Here is a 20,626-nt window from a genome sequence, read left to right as displayed (position 1 = left end):
CCCTGGCTGACGCTATGGGAGGAATGAAAACAGTCCGAGTCTAATCAGCCCCTCCACAGAGCTCCCACCAGATCAGGCAGCATCCTGGTAAACCTCCTCTGCACCCTCTCCAAAGCCTCCACATCCTTTTGGTAGTGTGGCGACCAGAATTGTGTGAAATATTGCAGTGCGGCCTTACCAAGGTTCTATACAACGGTAGCATGACTTGCCAGTTTTTATACTCGATGCCCCATCCAATGAAGGCAAGCATTCCGTATGCTTTTTTAACTACCTTGTCGACTTGTGTTGCCACCTTCAAAGATCTGTGAACCTGCACACCCAGATCTCTCTGACTTTCAATATTCCGAAGAGTTTTTGCCATTTACGGTATATTTCCCCTCTACGTTAGACCTACCAAAATGCATTACCTCACATTTGTCTGGATTAAACTCCATTTGCCATTTCTCTGCCCAAGTCTCAGACCAATCTGTATCCAGTTGTATCATCTGACAATCCTCAACACTATCTGCCACTCCATCAACCTTGGTGTCATCTGCAAACTTACTAATCAGACCGGCTACATTTTCCTCCAAATCGTTTATGTATACCACAAACAAGAGAAGGCCAAGCACAGATCCTTGTGGAACACCACTAGTCACAACCTTCCATTCAGAAATACATCCTTCTACTGCTACCCATCTTATCACTTCACCTCTGATCCCGTGTGACTTCACCTTTTGTACCAGTCTGCCATGAGGCACCTTGCCAAAGACTTTACTGAAGTCCATGTAAACAACATCCACTGTCCACCCCTCATCAATCATCTTTATCACCTCCTCAAAATACACAATTAAGTTAGTGAGGTACGACCGCCCCTTCACAAAACCATGCTGTCTATCGCTAATGAGACCATTTGTTTGCAAGTGGGTATAAATCCTATCCCTGAGGAGTCTCTCCAATAATTTACCTACTATCGGCGTGGGGCTCACCGGCGTTAGTTTCCAGGATTATCCCTGCTATCTTTCTTATACAGCGGTACCTCATTAGCTATTCTCCAGTCCTCTGGGATCTCACCTGTAGCCAATGAGGATACAAAGATGTCAGTCAAGGCCCCAGCATTTTCCTCCCTTGCTTCCCTCATTATTCTGGGGTAAATCCCATCTGGCCCAGGAGACTTATCCACCTTAATATCTTTTAAAAGACCCAATACCTCCTCCTTTTTGATGTTAACATGACCTAGACTGTCCACACACCCTACCCAAGAATCATCTTCCACAAAGTTCCTTTCTTTGGTGAACACTGATGCAAAGTACTCATTTAGTACCTCACCCATTTCCTCTGGCTCAACACCTAGATTGCCCCGATTGTCCTTAAGTGGTCCAATTCTTTCCCTGGCCACTCTTTTGCTTTTTACATATGAATAAAATATCCAAATATTGCATCAAGGCTTCCTGGATACACCTTACCAACTCTGTCCCATCCAAACCCCTAGCACTAAGTGAGTCCCTGTCAATATAGGGGAAATTAAAATCCCCCACCACAACAACCCTGTTACTTTTGCACCTATCCAAAATCTCTCTACCTATGGATACAGAACTGGCTAGGTCATAGAAGGCAGAGAGTAGCAATGGAAGGATGCTTTTCTAATTGGAGGGCTGTGACCAGTGGTGTTCCACAGGGATCAGTGCTGGGACCTTTGCTCTTTGTAGTATATATAAATGATTTGGAGGAAAATGTAACTGGTCTGATCAGTAAGTTTGCGGACGAATCAAAGGTTGGTGGAATTGGCAGCACGGTAGCACAAGTGGATAGCACTGTGGCTTCACAGCGCCAGGGTCCCAGGTTCGATTCCCCGCTGGGTCACTGTCTGTGCGGAGTCTGCACGTTCTCCCCGTGTCTGCGTGGGTTTTCTCCGGGTGCTCCGGTTTCCTCCCACAGTCCAAAGACGTGCAGGTTAGGTGGATTGGCCATGCTAAAAATTGCCCGTAGTGTCCAAAAGGGTTGGGAGGGGTTATTGGGTTGCGGGGATAGGGTGGAAGTGAGGGATTAATGTGGGTCGGTGCAGACTCGATGGGCCGAATGGCCTCCTTCTGCATTGTATGTTCTATGTAATCTATGTAATCTATGTAACTGGTCTGATTAGTAAGTTTGCAGACGACACAAAGGTTGGTGGAATTGCGGATAGCGATGAGGACTGTCAGAGGATACAGCAGGATTTAGATTGTTTGGGGACTTGGGCGGAGAGATGGCAGATGGAGTTTATTCCGGACAAATGTGAGGTAATGCATTTTGGAAGGTCTAATGCAGTAGGGAATATACAGTGAATGGTAGAACCCTCAAGAGTATTGAAAGTCAAAGAGATCTAGGAGTACAGGTCCACAGGTCATTGAAAGGGGCAACACAGGTGGAGAAGGTAGTCAAGAAGGCATACGGCATGCTTGCCTTCATTGGCCGGGGCATTGAGTATAAGAATTGACAAGTCATGTTGCAGCTGTATAGAACCTTAGTTAGGCCACACTTGGAGTATAGTGTTCAATTCTGGTCGCCACACTACCAGAAGGATGTGGAGGCTTTAGAGAGGGTGAGAAGAGATTTACCAGAATGTTGCCTGGTATGGAGGGCATTAGCTATGAGGAGCGGTTGAATAAACTCGGTTTGTTCTCACTGGAACAAAGGAGGTTGAGGGGAGACCTGATAGAGGTCTACAAAATTATGAGGGGCATAGACAGAGTGGATAGTCAGAGGCTTTTCCCCAGGGTAGAGGGGTCAATTACTAGGGGGCATAGGTTTAAGGTGAGAGGGGCAAGGTTTAGAGTAGATGTACGAGGCAAGTTTTTTACGCAGAGGGTAGTGGGTGCCTGGAACTCGCTACCGGAGGAGGTGGTGAAAGCAGGGACGATAGTGACATTTAAGGGGCATCTTGACAAATACATGAATAGGATGGGAATAGAGGAATACGGACCCAGGAAGTGTAGAAGATTGTAGTTTAGTCGGGCAGCATGGTCGGCACGGGCTTGGAGGGCCGAAGGGCCTGTTCCTGTGCTGTACATTTCTTTGTTCTTTGTTCTATCTGCCACTCTATCTCTTGCTGACAGTTGGGGTGTCTGTAATAAATGCCCAACATTGTGATTGCCCCCTTCCTGTTCCTGAGCTCTACCGAGATTGCCTCATTGTATGAGCCCTCCAAGGTGTCCTCCCGCAGTACGGTTATAATATTCTCCTTAACCAGTAATGTTACTCCCCCACCCCTTTTACATCCCCCTCTATCTCTCCTGAAGCATCTATATCCTCCAGCGTTCAGCTGCCAATCCTGCCCTTCCATTAACCATGTTTCTGTGTTAGCCACAACATGAATGAAAAATGAAATGAAAATTGCTTGTCACAAGTAGGCTTCAACTGTGAAAAGCCCCTAGTCGCCACATTCTGGCGCCTGTTCGGGGAGGCTGGTACAGGAAACATCGCAATTCCAAGTACTAATAAGTGCTCTAAGTTCATCTGCCTTACCTGCTATACTTCTGGCATTGAAACAAATACACTTCAAACCACTACGTTTGAGCAGACAGGGTGATGTTCTCTTATATTTGTTCTCTATTTCCCCTTCAGTTATTACACCTTCTAAGCTAGCGCTCTGGCTCCCACCCCCCTGCCATACTAGTTTAAATCCTCCCGAGTGACCCGAGCAAACCTCCCAGCCAGGATATTGGTGCCCATCCAGTTTAGTTGCAACCTGTACTTCTGGTACAGGTCACATCTGGCCCGGAAGAGATCCCAGTGGTCCAGAAATCTGAAACCCTCTCTCCTACACCACCAGTTTAGCCAGAGATTTAGCTGCACTATGTTATATTGAAACAAACTTTATTACTAACACAGTATTTATATATCTTTAACATCACACCAGAAGGTAGCTTACAACTACCCCTTAAACAATGGTACAGCCCTTAACTGCTATCTCTATTCCCATTAACACAACAAAAAGAAATCTCAGCTCTCAATCCACTGTTAAATACAGTTAGCCCTCAGGAATACTTGCTTTACGGAGATGTCTGGATACTCTACGTTGAGAAAGAGAGATCTTTTGATACTTTTTGAGGAAAAGACCTGTACCCTATCAGACAATGCAGAATCTCAGGTTATAGTTCTTCAGAAACTTCTTCAGCTTGTCTCAGCTCACCTTCTCATCATGCTCTTCTGAACTGCCTGGAAATAAATGGCTAATCTATCGACAAACAAGCCTTTTACTGAACTGCAATGATAGCAAGATGCTTGATTTCTGCTCACAGCTCCATTTAAGACTCACCTATCACTGCTTTTCTGAAAAATGCTTCACATCTTGGCTCCTCCCAGTAACTATATTATCTTACCAAGCTGAAATCTAATTAAGTCCACAGGGAAACCCCTTAATCCAAACAACATTCAATGAGCCCAACCTGTTAGAATGGCCTAATTGTACCCCAAGCTCCAAAATCTTTCAAACCAGGATTTTTAAAAAACATGACTGCAGCAGTCACACACACACTAACTTGGGTTTTTAACCCTTACTGCACCAAGTAATACAATACATCTGACATTCATATATTCATCACACCTACCCCTTAAAGAAGTGCACTAGCACTATAAAAAGAAAGCTTCAATTTTCCAACACCTTTTAACTCTAAACATTTCTCATTACTAAACACAATACTCCATAAGATAAATATCATATTATACTTAAACATGCAAACGTAAGCATGAGTATAGTCCATTTCAGTCTTTTTCTTCACGTATTCTCTTCCTGCAACATGTACAATTTTTAAGTTAAATGGTTGTAGCAATAAACTCCATCTGAACAGTCTTACATTTCAATCCTTTCTGTTCTCCAAAAACATTAATGGATTATGGTCTGTATATACAATTGTCTCCGGTAAATTGTTAGCAACATAAATGTCAAAATATTGTGACACCAATAGCAAACTCATTCTCTCCATCTCAATGGTCGAATATTTCTTTTGATGAATATGTAGTTTCAGAGAAAAATTACCAACAGGCTTTTTGATTCTTTCGCCATCTTCCTGCAACAGTACAGCACCAATGCCCACATCACTTGCATCAATTGGCACTTTAAATTGCTTGGCATAATTAGGTGTCACCAATACTGGTATGGTAATTAACAGTTTTCATATTGTTGAATGCCTCCTGACATTCCAAAGTCTACTGAAATTTCCTGTGTTTTTTCAGAAGTTCAATTAGTGGAGCAACCACACTGCTAAAATTTGGCACCAAGTTCCGGTAGAAACCAGTCATGCCCAGAAATCTCAGATCCTCTTTCTTCGTTGGTGGTATTGGAAAATTTCCGAAAGCTTTCATTTTCACATTCCGTGGGGCCATCTGATGGTGTCCAATTGTATGGCCTAAGAAAGTGACTTGACCTTTCCCAAATTAACTTTTAGCCAAATTTATCACCAAGCCAACTTCCTGTAGTCGATCAAATAATTTGTTTAAATGTTCCAAATACTCTTTCCACGTTTAACTGAACACCACCAAATCAGCAATGTACACTGCACAATTGTTGAGTCCAGAAATTGCTTTATTGGTTAATCTTTGGAACGTTGCTGGCGCATTCTTCATTCCAGGTGGCATGATTTTAAACCGATACAGACAATTTGGCATCACAAAAGCCAAAACTTCCTTCGCTTTGTCTGATAATGGTACTTGCTAATATCCTTTAAGTCAAGTTTGGTTAAACAAAATTCACTTATCCCACCTTTTCCACGCAGTCTTGCAAATGAGGAGTTGGATATGAGCCTGGCTTTGTGACTGCATTAACTTTTCTACAGTCCACTATAATTGTTGTGTTCCATTTGGTTTGGTACCATCACAATAGGTGAGCTCCAATTGCTGCAACTCCATTCGACTTTATTATTCTGAAGCATGCTTTCCATTTATTTTTGTAACTGTGCTAACATTAGTGGATTGGGTCTGTATGGATGTTGTTTAATTGGAATAGCATTTCCTGCATCTACATCATGTTTCACAGTAACTTCATTGAAGCCTACTTGAAATGAAAATCGCTTATTGTCACAAGTAGGCTTCAAAAAAAGTTACTGTGAAAAGCCCCGAGTCGCCACATTCCAGCACCTGTTCAGGGAGGCTGGTACGGGAGGCTGGCCTGCCTTGGTCTGCTTTCAAAGCCAGCGATTTAACCCAGTGTGCTAAACCATCCCCTGGCTGGTTTACCGGAACTTGGTGTCAAATTTTAGCAGTGTGGTTGCTCCACTAATTGAACTTGTGACAATAAGCGATTATTATTAGTACCTCAGTAATTTATCCAAATTTCTTATTACTTCCTCATTCTCCATTGTAATTTGAGGAATGTCACATTCAAAATCATCTGAATTAATCTTTTTTGTCTGAGCTACAATAACTAATGCCTCCTCCATCTTTCCTTCTCTATCAAATTATCTTCGGAGCATATTAACATGACACACTCTGTAGGTTTTCCTTCTATCTGACGTTCTTATCAAATAATTTATCTCACTGAATTTCCTTTCAATTTGATGAGGTGCGCTAAATCTTGCTTTTAATGGTTCACGTATCCATTGGTAGCAATACTAATACTTCCTCCCCACTAATAAAACTACAAGTTTTGATTTCTTATCTGCCTCTTTTTTCATCACATGTTGTGACAATTGTAATTGTTTCAGAGCCAACGCACCAGCCCTAGTTAATCTCTCCTTGAATAACTACAACATAAACTTGGATCCTTGATCTGATTGAATTTTGTTTGGTAGTCCGAGGGAGTGATTCTCCGATCCCCCGCCAGGTCGGAGAATCCCCGGGGGGCGGCGTGAATCCCGCCCTGCTGCGCTGACGCCGGCTGCCGTACTATCAGGCACCGTTTTTCGGGCGGGGGCGGGATTCACACCACGGCGGTCGGGGGCCGTTGGCAGCGCCCCCACCCCCCCCGGCAATTCTCCGGGGCCCGATGGGCCGAGTGGCCGTCTGTTTTCAGCCAATCCCACCGGCGTGGGTTATGTATGGTCCCATACAGCATAACCTGGCAGGTAAGTCAGCGGGGGCGGTCCTCGGGGGGCGCTGGGGGATCCGACCCCGGGGGGGGGGCCCCACGGTGGCCTGGCCCGCGATCGGGGCCCTCTGATCTGCGGGCGGGCCTGTGCCGTGGGGGCACTTCTTCCTTCCACGCCGGCCCCTGTAGGGCTACGCCATAGCCGCGCATGAGCCAAAATACGCCGGCCGGTCTGTGCATGCGCGGAACAACTCTTTGGCGCATACGCGAACCCTTCTGCACCGGCTGGAGCGGCGCCAACCCCTCCGGCGTCCACCTAGCCCCCGAGACAGGTGAGAATTCCTCACCTTGGGTCCCGTTTATGCCGGAGTCGTTGCCGCCGGTTTTCCCGCCGGCGTGGAGATTTAGTCCCTGGAAGGGAGAATCCCGGCCCATATCTAGTAAACAATTTGGTGACCTCCTCAACAACCCTCTTAGCTATAATGTTTCTTAATGGAATAGGCTCCAGAAATCTAATAGACACATCCATTAAGGTCAACAAATATTGGTTCCCACTTTTTGTTTTAGGCAGGGGTCTCACGCAATCAATTAGGACCCTAGCAGAAGGTTCCCTAAATGCTGGAATGGGTATTAAAGGTGCTGGTTTGATTACCCTTGAGGTTTCCCTATTAACTGGCATGTGTGACATGTACGGCAAAATTCCATTACATCCGTAGGTGGAAGAGAAAATGCTGGGAAATCTCAGCAGGTCTGGCAGCATCTGTAGGGAGAGAAAAGAGCTAACATTTCGAGTCCGATGACTCTTTGTCAAAGCTAACAGACAGAGAAAGGTTTCTTTCTTAATATATTTTCTTTCTTAATATATATTTAATCCCCCCCAATCTTATCCACCCTTCCTTAACCTTTCTCCTCTTTGCTTCCCCCTTCCCCTCCCCCCTTATCTACAGTTCACCCTCTGATGTTAGTTTCTCTGCTGTTTGGCCTTTCACATCTTTTGTTCTCTCTGGGGCCTGCCATTAGCACTCTTTCCCCTTGGTTTCTGGGCCATTAGCACCCGGTTTCCCTGGGTTTCTGTGGCTATGACTCATCTTTCCTTCTCACTCCACAGTATAAATATTTCCCACTTTCTCTGTCTGTTAGCTTTGACAAAGAGCCATCGGACTCGAAACGTTAGCTCTTTCCTCTCCCTACAGATGCTGCCAGACCTGCTGAGATTTTCTAGCATTTTCTTCTTTCGTTTCAGACTCCAGCATCCGCAGTAATTTGCTTTTATCCAGTGTTTAACCGACTGCCACCTCTCTTCCAGGAATGCCTACCCTGAAGAACTACTGCTCTTCTCTCCGACAGGATTTCCGTATGTCCCTCCCCCACTATCCACCTTCACTGCTTTCCATGTCTCTCTTAGTGTTGGACAAGGTATTTACCAAGACTCGCTTCCACAGCCATATTTCCTTCCTCAGTGGCTGTCTTCGTCGCCGACTTACCCCACGGGGATTTCAACTTAAATTCCACCCTGCATGTAACCTCCAGGATTACAGGTACCTCCAGGATATACAATATTCTTCCAACTGCTGCTCTCACTGCATCCTGAAAGACACACTCAGTGCCATGTGCCGCCACATGAAAACACTCAACATCTCTCTCCAGCAGCACCGTCTTACTCTCTCTCAAAGCTGTCCCTGTCCCCAGTTTCATTTCATCATTCGCATCATTCGATGCCTTTACAAGAATCTCATACCCCATTTCTCCCAGTATCAACACCACTGTCCATCCCAGGCCCTCCACCAGTCCCAATCCCTCATACCCCACTTAATATAGAACATAGAACATACAGTGCAGAAGGAGGCCAGCCGGCCCTTTGAGTCTGCACCGACCCACTTAAGCCCTCATTTCCACCCTATCCCCGTAACCCAATAACCCCATCTAACCTATTTGGTCACTAACGGCAATTTATCATGGCCAATCCACCTGACATGCACGTCTTTGGACTGTGGGAGGAAACCGGAGCACCCGGAGGAAGCCCACGCAGACATGGGGAGAACGTGCAGACTCCGCACAGACAGTGACCCAGCAGGGACCCTGGTGCTGGAAGCTATAGTGCTAATCACTATGCTACCGTGCTGCCCCAATATCAATATTTCTCCCAATATCAACACCACTGCCCATCCCAGGCCCTCCACCAGTCCCAATCCCTCGTACCCCATTTCACCCAGCCCCAACCTTGCTGCGTGTTTACCATACCCTCCGAGCTTCCCCTCTCTGAGGCTGAGCGAGCTGTTCTCAGCAAAGGACTCAGCTTTGTACCCTTACGTCCCCGCCTCAATGAATTCCAGGCTCGACATGATGTTGAACTTTTCTTTCTTCTCCATGCCCACTTCTTTGGGCAAGAATCCTCCCCCCGTTCCACTGATCCTTTCATGTGCCTCCAACATTCTGCCTCCAAGTGGACCACCCCCCCCCCCCCCCCCTCCGGGACAATTACCTGCCCTTGATCTTTTCATTAAGAACTGACGACGGGACATTGGCCATCTTAATTTTTCTGCCCCCCCTCACCCATTCCAAGTCTCTCCTTCCGAACTTTCTGCTCTTCACTCCGTCAGGTATGACCCCAACTTTGTCATCAAACCTGCCGACAAAGGGGGTGCTGTTGTCGTCTGGCGTACTGACCTCTACCTCACAGAGGGTGAGCGCCAACTCTCAGATGCTTCCTCTTACCTCCCCTGGACTATGACCAGACCACTGAACATCAAGCCATTATCTCCAACACTGTTAGCGACCTCGTTTCCTCCGGATGCCTTCCCCCTTCCAACCTCATAGTCTCCCAAACCCCGACAGCCCGCTTTTACCTACTTCCCAAAATCCACAAACAGGGCTGTCCCGGCAGGCCCATTGTGTAGGCATGCTCCTGCCCCACTGAACCTTATTTCCTCTTGTCTTGACTCCATCCTCACTCCTCTGGTCCATTCCCTCCCCACCTACATCTGCATCATATTGCCAGCTTCCAGTTCCCGGGCCCTAACCGCCTCCTATTCACCCTGGATGTGCAATCCCTCTACACCTCCATCCCACACCAGGATGGTCTGAGAGCTCTTCGCTTCTTTCTCGAAAAGAGGCCCAGACAATTCCCATCCACCACCACTCTCCTCCGCCTGGCTGAACTCGTATCTCCTTTAACTCATCTCACTTTCTCCAAATCAAAGGTGTAGCAATGGGGACGCGCATGGGTCCTAGCTACGCTTGCCTTTTTACGGGGTGTGTGGAACATTTCTTGTTCCAGGCCTACCCGGGTCCCCTCCCACAACTCCTTTACCGATACATTGATGATTATTTTGGTGCTGCTTCATGCTCTTGCCCGGACCTGGAAAAAATCATCCACTTCGCTTCCAGTTTCCACCCCTCCATCACTTTCACCTGGTCCATCTCAGACACTTCCTTGATCTTTCTGTCTCCATTTCTGGCAATAGACTATCCACTAATATCCACTACAAGCCCACTAACTCCCACAGCTATCTGGACTACAGCTCTTCACACTCTACACCCTGTAAGGACTCTATCCCTTTCTCTCAACTCCCTCGCCTCCGTCGCATTTGTTCCAATGATGCCACTTTCCAAAAAAGTTTGCAAACTAGCCAGAGTGACCTCTTCCACACCAGGAATTATTTTGCAACTGAAAGAGCCACCACTAGTCATTCCCTATTTAAACTTCAAATCCTGAAAGAAACCAATCATTCCATACACACTCACTGTGTTTAAGTTCAATCATCCCAAGCCAAACTGGGAATTATGCGCTAAGGTTTGGGTAAACAACCCCCAATTTTATTACAATCCCGGACCAGACCCCAACGGTGACTAGATTACTGGACTGAAACCCGAATATTTTAGTTTCAACTTGTAAGACTGTGAGGAAATGATACCTCACACCAGGAATGATTTCATGAAGAAAATAGGGATATGGTATATTAAAACAAACTTCATTACTAACATGGTATTAAAATATCTTTACCATTACACCAGAAAATAGTTCAAAATTACCCTTGAATGATGCTAATCAATACAGTGAGTACAGTAATCCTTATTGCTATCTTTGTTTCCACTCAAACCAAAAAAAATCTCAGCTCTCAATCCACTGTTAAAAACTGTTAGCCCTCAGGAATATCTGTTTACAGAGATATTGGGATACTCTACTTCGAGCAAGAGAGATATTTTGACACTATTTTAAAGAAACTACCTGAATCCTGTCAGAACCATGCACACATTCTGCCTGTATTTCTTCAGAAGCTGCTTCAGCTTGTTTCAGAGCAAGATCCGAGACTTCCACTCACAGCTCAATTTAAAACTCAACTGCAGATAATTGTGACTAGAAACAGCTTCAGCAAATTTTTCACTTTCATCCCCAGTTGAAATGAATGGTGATCTGTGGCAAAACTGGCAGTTTTTCCACTTACAATGGCAAAACTATGAGATCGCAATGAACTTAATCAACAAGCCTGAACCAATAGGTCAGCCATACTTCAACATTGCTGGGGAAGAACTACTACAAAGTGTATATCATTAAAAATCTAACTAATGAGCAATGGAAATAGATGGCATAGATTTATAAAGCTTTGGACGCATATTTTGAACCCAGAGTGAATGTTACATATGAATGATATGTATCCAACAGGAGAGTTCTGGGTGAAAACGAGACCATTGAACATTCCATGACTGCAATAACACAGTTTGCAGAATCATATGAATTCGGACAGCTAAATGATGAGCTGATTAAAGACAGGCGTAAGAGACCTCTTGGTGAGATGCTAAAGAAAGTGATAGATGTGCATCAACATGCGGAAGTTGTGAAACATCAGCTACAGTACATGTAGGGCACAGCAGACCAGGAAATGCATTAGGAGAGACAATCCAAGCAGACAGAGCAGAGCAATACCATTTCACACCAAAATCATTTCACACACAGATGGTTGACAACAAAAAGGAAAAGAATCCACTGAGAGAGAGAGGGAGAGAGAGAGAGAGAGAGAGGGAAGGAGAGAGTGAGGGGGGGTGTAAGCAACAGGCACCTGTTCACTTTCACACTTAACTTTTGTTTATTTATGCCTCTTAGTCCCAACTCCTTTTTAAAAATTAGCTCTCCTTTTCCTTCTAAAACCCTCCTGCTGGGAATGGTTGTCAAGTTTACAAACTACCGCTGGGATAACAATAATGAAATAATGTTAAATCCTTTTCAGTGGTGTTACTCCTCGTTTATATTTGTTCAATTAATTATTTTGGGCGTAAAGTTGAAAGTAGAGAGAGCTGGGATAAAGGGAGGGAAATGTTGTGGAGGAAATCCAGGTTTTTTCTGTTCCCCTTAGATTTCTCTTTGAATGTTTCTGTTCTCGAAGTCTCTGTCTGTATCAGCTGGTGGAGGAGGATGCAAGGCGAGTGGGGACGAATGAAGGAAAAATGTTCAATTGTTGTTGAATTCTTGGCCACCCGCCCAGCAGCAGGTCTCTCACCTTCTTCAACACCCTTTAATGGCGTCGTGGATCAAGTTTGCAAATTCCTGCTTTGAGAAGTATGTTTTCTAAATTAAATCTTTAGATCCAGGGAGTCCCTGAAAACTAAAAAGTAGCCCCCAAAAATCCATTATCGTTTGGAAGAAAATCTGAGAGGGAGCCTTCGAAAAGATAATAGTATTTTGTCTCCTGCCAGGATGCGCTTCATCAGGCCTTGCTACGAGACCACAAATGTCACTATTGGAGCAACAAAATCAAAATCCATTACTGCTTCCATGCATCATTGCAAGAATGAAGAGGAAAGGAGTTTGAATTAAATGTTTGATGTTTGCCTGAGGAATTTTAAATGTGGTTAACACAGGTTTCACCAATGACTTAGAAGTGGATTTCCTGGAGTTAAGAGTGTCACTCAGAGCCCATAGAAAATGCAATCACGGAGGATGCTCTGAATAGTTCCATTGTATCACTAGACCATTAGCTAAACCCACAAGAATGTTCCTCATGTCCTGTATAGATTGGTATTAACTGTTGTCAGGTGCATTGCACAAACAACCATCGCTATGGAAACAATGGAAATAAACACACACAGCTACAACCCCTGTTCTACTCACAGCGCCTATTTACTTTCAATTTCCTTAAACATAACTCTCGGCTGGCTCTAATCCCCACCACAGCTCTGCTCGATATAGTCATCAAACCTCTGTACACGGCAACACGGCATGTGCCCCCCTCACCCACATCGCTGCTGAAGGACCCACTCCACCACACACCCTCACATTGGATTACCTGGGATGGCACAGAAAGAGGTCATTGGGCCCAACCAGTCCGTGCTGGTATTTATGCTCGTGCCTCCTCCATCTTTACTCAGCTAAATCTACTATTGTAATCGTCCATTCCCTTTACCCTCGAATCTCCCCTCAAATGCATCAACACAAATCGTAAACACCACTCCCTGCGGGAGTGTCTTTCATATTCTCACCACTCTCCGGGTGAAGAAGTCGCTTCTGAATTCCCTTTTGGATTTCTGGGTGACTATCTTATATCGACAGCCTCTAGTTCTGATCTGCCCCACGAGAGGAATCATTCTCTCTGGATCCACCTGATCAAAATCTTTCAGAATTTTAAACACCTCTATTTGATCACGTCTCAGCCTTTTTGGAAGGCGTAAGAGACCCAGCCCGTCAATCCTTTCCCGATTTAAATACCACAGAATTATGGTGTCATCCTTTTAAATCTTCTCTCCAGTAACATCTTTATATCTTTTTTATATTATTGTGACTGGAACTGCACAGTTATCTAAACAGTGGTATAGTCAAGGTTTGATACAGATTGTTAGAACACAGAATATTCCTTCGGTACTGAAGGAAGTTATTCGGTCCAATGAGTCTGCACGAACCCTCTGAAAGAGCTCCCTACCTATGTCTAATCACCCCACCCTATCCCCTTAATCCCGTAACACCACCTAACCTATACATCTTTGGACACAAAGGGGTAATTTAGCATGGCCAATCCACCTACCCTACACATCTTTGGACTGTTTAAAGAAACCGGAGCATCCGAGGGAAACCTACGCAGACACGGGGAGAACGTACAAACTCCACAGTCACCCATGGCCAGAATTGAACCCGGGCCCCTGCGAAGCAGCAGTGCTAACCATTGTGCCACAGTGCTGTCCTGGGAATAGACTTGTTGTGCTTCAGAAAGGGCCCTTGAGGCAACGGTGATAGGGCACTCTGAACTATCTCCCAATTTTTGGAATAAAGTTGCCCCCATACCGTAAGGGGATGCATCACATGTGAGCATGATTGGTTTTCCTGGGTCAAAATGCACCTGGAGATGTGAAGACTGTGGTGCTTGTTTCACGACTCGGAAGGTTTCCGCTTGGGGCTTCCTCCATTGACTCCGCTGATTCTCCCTTAACAGCTGGTGTAATGGCACCAATTTTGTGACTAAATTTGAAATAAACCTCCACAGTAATTGACAATACTGAGGGAGGACCTAAGCTCGCTGACAATTTTGGGTGCAGGGACATCTCGTATGGCCTTGACCTCTTCCAGAGGGTGAATGCCTGTTGCACCGATGCCAAATCGAGGTCCGTCACTTCAGAGGTGTGAAAAGTATATTTTTCACGTTTTAGGCGGAGCCCAGCATCATGAAACCTCTTTAATACTTCCTCTAGGCTGGTCATGTGTTTTCCTGGTGTAGTGCCGGTGACCAGCATATCAATGTTAACCATCACCTTGGGAATCCCCTGGGGGAAATTTTCCATCGTGCGCTGGAAGAAACCCCAGGCTGAAGCAATATCAAAGTCTGGTACACAGGAAGAGGTATTTGTGGGTGTTGATTGGAGCAAACTTCTGAAATTCCTCATCCAAATCAAATTGCAGATAGGCTTGACTGAGGTCCAATTTTGAATATGTGAGGTGCCCCACCAGCTTCAATTTGTGGAATCAGATACCCATCGAACTGGGCAGCCTGGTTGATGGTCAGCTTATAGTCCCCACAAATCCTTATCAAACAGTCAGGTTTAAGGACGTGGACTATCGGCACCACCCACTCAAAAAACTGAACCCAGCTCATTAAATCCGCTTCAGCCTACTGATGCAATGCATATGGCACAGGTCTGTCTCTAAAGAACTCGGGCGTCGAATCCGGATTGACATTTATCTTGGCTTTTACACCCTGAAGCCGGCCCAATTCCTTGTGGAAGATGTCTTCTTACCCCGTCAAGACATCTTGGAGGACGCCATCAGATATTTTGAAGATTTCATGCCAGTTGAGCCTAATCTCCTGCAACCAATCTCTGCTCAAGGCCTATGTCCTTCCATGATGACAAAGGGCAGATTGGCCTCCTATTCAGATAGACATCCACAGACTCTGACTTGGTTGCATCTCTCATTTATTATGTAGTGGGGTGTGTTTGACCATAGTCGGCTTGTTAATTCAACTGTACCTCATACTGACCCTGGATGTTCCAGTGTATAATAAACATTGTAGAGTCTGATCATTTTGGCCTTGTATAGCAAAGTTTATTTTTGTTTGTTCAGAACCTGTGAAATTTTATGACTTTCTTCAGTGAGCCAATATCTTGAATCTCTAACTTTGTCTGCTTAAAACAAAACATTATTGGTCTCTAATCGAATATCACCAAAAATATCACTGCGATCATAACATTGTAAAATATTTTGCTATTTTACAGTTTAATTTTAAAGTTTCGGTTTGCCTTTGTAATTGTTTTTTCCCTCCCTTCTCTCCTAATCTCTTTATATTCTCTTATCCTATTCCTCTGCTAATGTTTGCCTCTTTCCTAACCCTCAATTGTTCCTTCATGTTTTAATACCCTCACTAGTGTTTTGTTTGTTCTTTCCCATCGGTGGACTACATTTTCTCTGAATTCTGTTAAAATGTTTAAATGTTCCATTTCAAGTTCTACATTTTCTTTGCCAATATTGTTGATCATTTTATTTTCTCGAGTTCTTATCTCAGCCTCTCAAAATCAGCTTCTCTCCAAACTGTTTTTTGTCATAATTATGTTTTTATCATCATCTTAAAGCGTTGTATTATGGTCACTATTTTCTAGATGCTCCCTCATTTTTACTTCTCTTATTAGTTCTGGTTCATTCCCCATTGCCAACTCCAATAGTGAATCTTCTCTTGTTTTCTTTAGATCTCAGGTTGGAATGGAATCCTGTACACATTGTGCAACGACATTCCCTTATCTTCTTTACCTACTTCTTAACCCAATATCAGGATAATTGAAAGTTCCCCATGATAATTATTCTATGCTTTGAATCAATTCTCTAATTTGTCTGTGTATTTCTTCCTCCACCTTCCTTCTGCTACAAGGTGGGCTGTAGACAACTCCAATTAGTGTGAATGATCCATTATCAACATACAGTGCAGATGGAAGTCATTTGGCCCATCGAGTCTGCACCGACCCACTTAAGCCCTCGCTTCCACCCTATCCCCATAACCCAATAACCCCTCCTCAACCTTTTGGTCACTAATGGCAATTTATCATGGGCAATTCACTTAACCTGCACGTCTTTGGACTGTGGGAGGAAACTGGAGCACCGGGAGGAAACCCACACAGACAGGGGGAGAACGTGCAGACTCCGCACAGACAGTGACCCAGCAGGGCATCGAACCTGGGACCCTGGCACTGTGAAGCCACAGTGCTAGCCACTTGTGTTACCGTGCTGCCCATATTCTCTCCATCTATACGGAGTCTATTTTTGTTTTGCTAATAGTTGCAACCTTTTTCTCTCCTGCCATTATATTATTCTGAGTAAGTTCAGTCACTTCTCATCCCTGTTTTTCCCTTCTTTTCTAAACAAATTATACATTACTAAATTTAACTCCCAAACGATTTTCCAGCAGTCATGGCCCAGTAATCCTTACAATGCCTGGTTCTTTCCAACATATGATTGCCTCCAGCCCCATGTTATATTCTGGACTCTGTATGCATTGCTCTACAGACATGGTCACTCATTTTCAATAGTGTTTCCTCTCACTTCATGTTTACCTGTCTTTATAGACTCCTGGGGCGGGATTCTCCAACCCCCCACCAGGTCGGAGAATCGCCGGGGGTTGGCGTGAATCCTGCCCCCGCCATCCTCCGAATTCTCCGGCCCCCCAAAAATCGCCACGGCGCGAATCGCGTCTCCCGCCTCGGAGAATGGCGGGGATCGGCGTGACTCAATGCGCCCCGGGGCCGCCCGAATTCTCCGGGCCGCGATGGGCCGAAGTCCCGCCCGTTTAACGAGGGTCCTGCCGGCGTAAATCAAGGTTGGTCCCTACAGGCGAGACCCAGCTCCGTGGGCGGCCTCCGGGTTCCTTGGGGGGCGCGGGGCGATCTGGCCCCGGGGGGTGCCCCCACGGTGGCCTGGCCCGCAGGCTGGCCTGTGCTGTGGGGGCACTCTATTCCACCGCATCAGCCGCTGTGGTCCTCCGCCATGGCCGATGCGGAGACGAACCCTCCCGCGCATGCGCCGGGATGGCGCCAACCAGCGGAGGCCCTTCGGCGCCGGTTGGCGTGGTGGCAAGCCCCTTCCTCACCGGCCGGCGAGGCGCAAACCACTCCGGGGTTGGCCTAGCCCCTGAAGGAGCAGAGGATTCCGCACCTTTAGGGCAGCCCGATGCCGGAGTGTTTCATGCCACTCCTCAGCGCCGTGATCCCACGCCCCGCCGGGTAGGGGAGAATCCCGCCCCTGGGGCAGGATTCTCCAACCCTGCAGCGGATCGGAGAATCCCCGGGGGGTGGCACGAATCCCGCCCCACTGCCGGCTTCCCTATTCTGCGGCGCCGTTTTTCGGGCGCCAGCGGGATTCCCGCCACGCCGGTCGGGGACCATTGACAGCAGCCCCTCCGGTGATTCTCCGGGCCCCGATGGACAAAGTGGCCGTCAGGTTTTGCCCAGTCCTCACACCCAGATTACTCACCTCACACATGGCGGGACCTGGCCATCCTGGGGGGGGGGGGGGGGGGGGGGGGGGGTGATCCGACCCCGGGGACGGTGGCCTGGCCCGCGATCGGGGCCTACCGATCTGCGGGCGGGCTGGTTCCGTGGGGGCCTTCTTTCCTCTGCGCCGGGCCCCTGTAGGGCTCTGCCATATTGCCCGGGGGCCGGCGCAGAGAGGGGAACCCCCGCGCATGCGCGGAAATTCGCTGGCCATTCTGCGCATGCGCGGAAATACGCCGGCCGGTCCGCGGATGCGCGAGATGACGCCGTCTGTGCGTGAACTCGCACCAGCCCTTTGGCGCCGGCTGGAGCTGCGGGGATGACTCCGGTGGCAACCTAGCCACCTAGCAAGGTGAGAATTCTTCACTTTGGGCGGCCGTTGACGCCGGAGTTGTTGATGCCGGTTTTCCCGCCAGTGTGGGGACATAGTCCCATTTTAGAGAATCCCGCCCCTGTTCTGTATCTCTGCTATTCCTTGCCATCAATGCCCTCCCATATTTTATTGATTCCTAATTTTTCCTGACCTCATAGTTCTCCTGACCTCTCTTTTCCTAATTTTTCCTGACCTCTCTTTACAGTTACGCTGCTCACATTTCTTGCACATCCCACAGCACAGTGGTTAGCACTGCTGCCACACAAGGGGCGGCATGTGGCGCAGTGGGTAGCATTGGGACTTTGGCGCTGAGGCCCTGGGTTCGAATCCCGGCCCTGGGTCACTGTCAGTGTGGAATTTGCACAATCTCCCCATGTCTGCGTGGGTTTCGCCCCCACAACCCAAAGATGGGTAGGTGGATTGGCCACGCTCAATTGCCCCTTAATTGGAAAAAATGAATTGGGTACTCTAAATTTTTTTTTTAAAGCACTGCTGCCTCACAGCGCCAGGAACCCGGGTTCAATTCCGACCATGGGTCAGTGTGTGGAGTTTGTACGTTCTTCCCATGTCTGGTAGGTTTCATCCGGTTTCCTCCCACAGTCCAAAGACGTATGGGTTAGATGGGTTGACCATCATTAATTTTTTAAAAAATAATTTTGAATGCCCAATTCTTTTTTTTCCAATTAAGGGGCAATTTAGCATGGCCAATCTACCTACCCTGCAGGTTAGGTTATGGAGTCGTAGGGATAGGGTGGGGTGGGACGGGTGGACATGGGTGGAGTGCTCATTTGAAGGGTCGGTGCAGACTAGATGAGCCTCCTTCTGTAATGTAGGGATTCTATGATCCCTTCCTTACCCTTACTAGTTTAAAGCTTTTGTTACCTCCCTATTTACCCTCTCCCCTTAGATGTCTGTCCCATGACACAAGTTCAGGTGGATCCCATCTGATCATTACATCTTGTTCCAGTCCCAGATGCCACTGTCCCATGAAAGGGAATCCTTCATTCCTACCTCAACCTACTAGTCACATGTCATATCAGTCAAAATGTCTCTCTGCCCCTATGTTAGTTTGTAAGTTATTCAGACAATAAGCCAGAGATCATTGCCCTCAAGGTCCTTGTAATAACTTGAATGGAACACAAGGGGCTGTGTTGATTGTTTTTCCTGTACGGCTCAAGCAATACGAGATCCCCTGCTAACCAAGGAGCTATTAGCATGTGTATATAGGTCAGCCAGATAGGAACTAAGCGACAGAGAGAGAGAGGACCCTGTGAAGTCTAACAGGGCCCCTTGGTAAATAGTACGTATTATGAATAAATGTCACCTTACGTTACTCATCTGACTCCCTTCGTCTTTATTAAACTATCCCATCGCCAGCTTAATAATCGACCCAACCCCGTGAGCACCGTGCCGGTTATTACAGTTCTGTGTTTTAACTTAGAAACTATTCCTGATACTCTTTCAGCAGGACCACCTGCCTCTTCCTACCTAACATGGGCCAGAACACCTGAATTTACCTCTTTCTTTTCCAGGTTCCTAGACAGACATTGTGAATTGTCCGTTACCCTGGTACTAGAAAGGTAACACACCCTTCAGGACTTTCATTCTTGGCTACACCCTGGAGAATTCCATTCCCCACACTCCCCACTGGAGATCCCCCCCCCCCCCCCCCCCCCCCCGCACACACACTCATTCCCCACTGGAGTTCACCCCCCCCACCCCCCACCCCCACACACACACACATTCCCCACTGGAGAATCCCTTCCCCCACAAGCTCACTGGAGATTCTCCCCCCCCCCCCCCCCCCCCCCCCATTCACTCACCTGTCTGGAGTGGACAGATATTTCTGTTTCTGGAACTTTTTCTCCAGTCCCATGAGCTGTAACTCAGTGAAAATGGTACGACTTCTCCGAGGCCTTTTTAGCCGTGAAATGCTCTGATCACTCTCGCACTCACTGCTGGTCGGAGTAATATTCTTCAGAGTTGCTGAACTCGAATAACTGGAGGACAGGGCCGGAGACAAAAAGTGCGGAACCCTCGCAGTGAGAGTTGGAGAGAGCTGAGTTACTGAAAACAACGGGTATGAGCTCAAGGATGACCCTGCAGAAACACATAAGGATTAATGTCAACTAGAGATAAGCGTCATGCCATGAAGACATGAAAGGAAATAAATATATCTGTATCATCCTGGCAACTTTATAAGTTCAAAAAGTATATATGTTGGACAAAGGGTTTGCATTGACTGAAGCTATGACTCGCTACGACTCACACAAAGGAAATATCTATTCGGTAAACCACAACAACCTCGTTATCTC

General features: G+C 46.6%; 1 protein-coding gene across 2 annotated transcripts in view; it reads right to left on the bottom strand.

Annotated features, from left to right (window-relative positions):
• barx2 (BARX homeobox 2) overlaps positions 1-20,626 on the bottom strand; it is a 124,671-nt gene that overhangs the window by 37,501 nt on the left and 66,544 nt on the right. For both annotated transcript variants that reach the window (XM_072486845.1, XM_072486844.1), the window contains exon 2: positions 20,135-20,411. In XM_072486845.1, coding sequence (XP_072342946.1) covers positions 20,135-20,411 — 277 coding nt within the window. The remainder of the gene's footprint in view (positions 1-20,134; positions 20,412-20,626) is intronic.

Source organism: Scyliorhinus torazame, chromosome 21 (assembly GCF_047496885.1).
Source record: "Scyliorhinus torazame isolate Kashiwa2021f chromosome 21, sScyTor2.1, whole genome shotgun sequence".
In the NCBI taxonomy this organism is placed as follows: domain Eukaryota; kingdom Metazoa; phylum Chordata; class Chondrichthyes; order Carcharhiniformes; family Scyliorhinidae; genus Scyliorhinus; species Scyliorhinus torazame.
The sequence above is the reverse complement of the archived record's forward strand: the minus strand, read 5'-3'. Positions and strand labels throughout refer to the sequence as shown.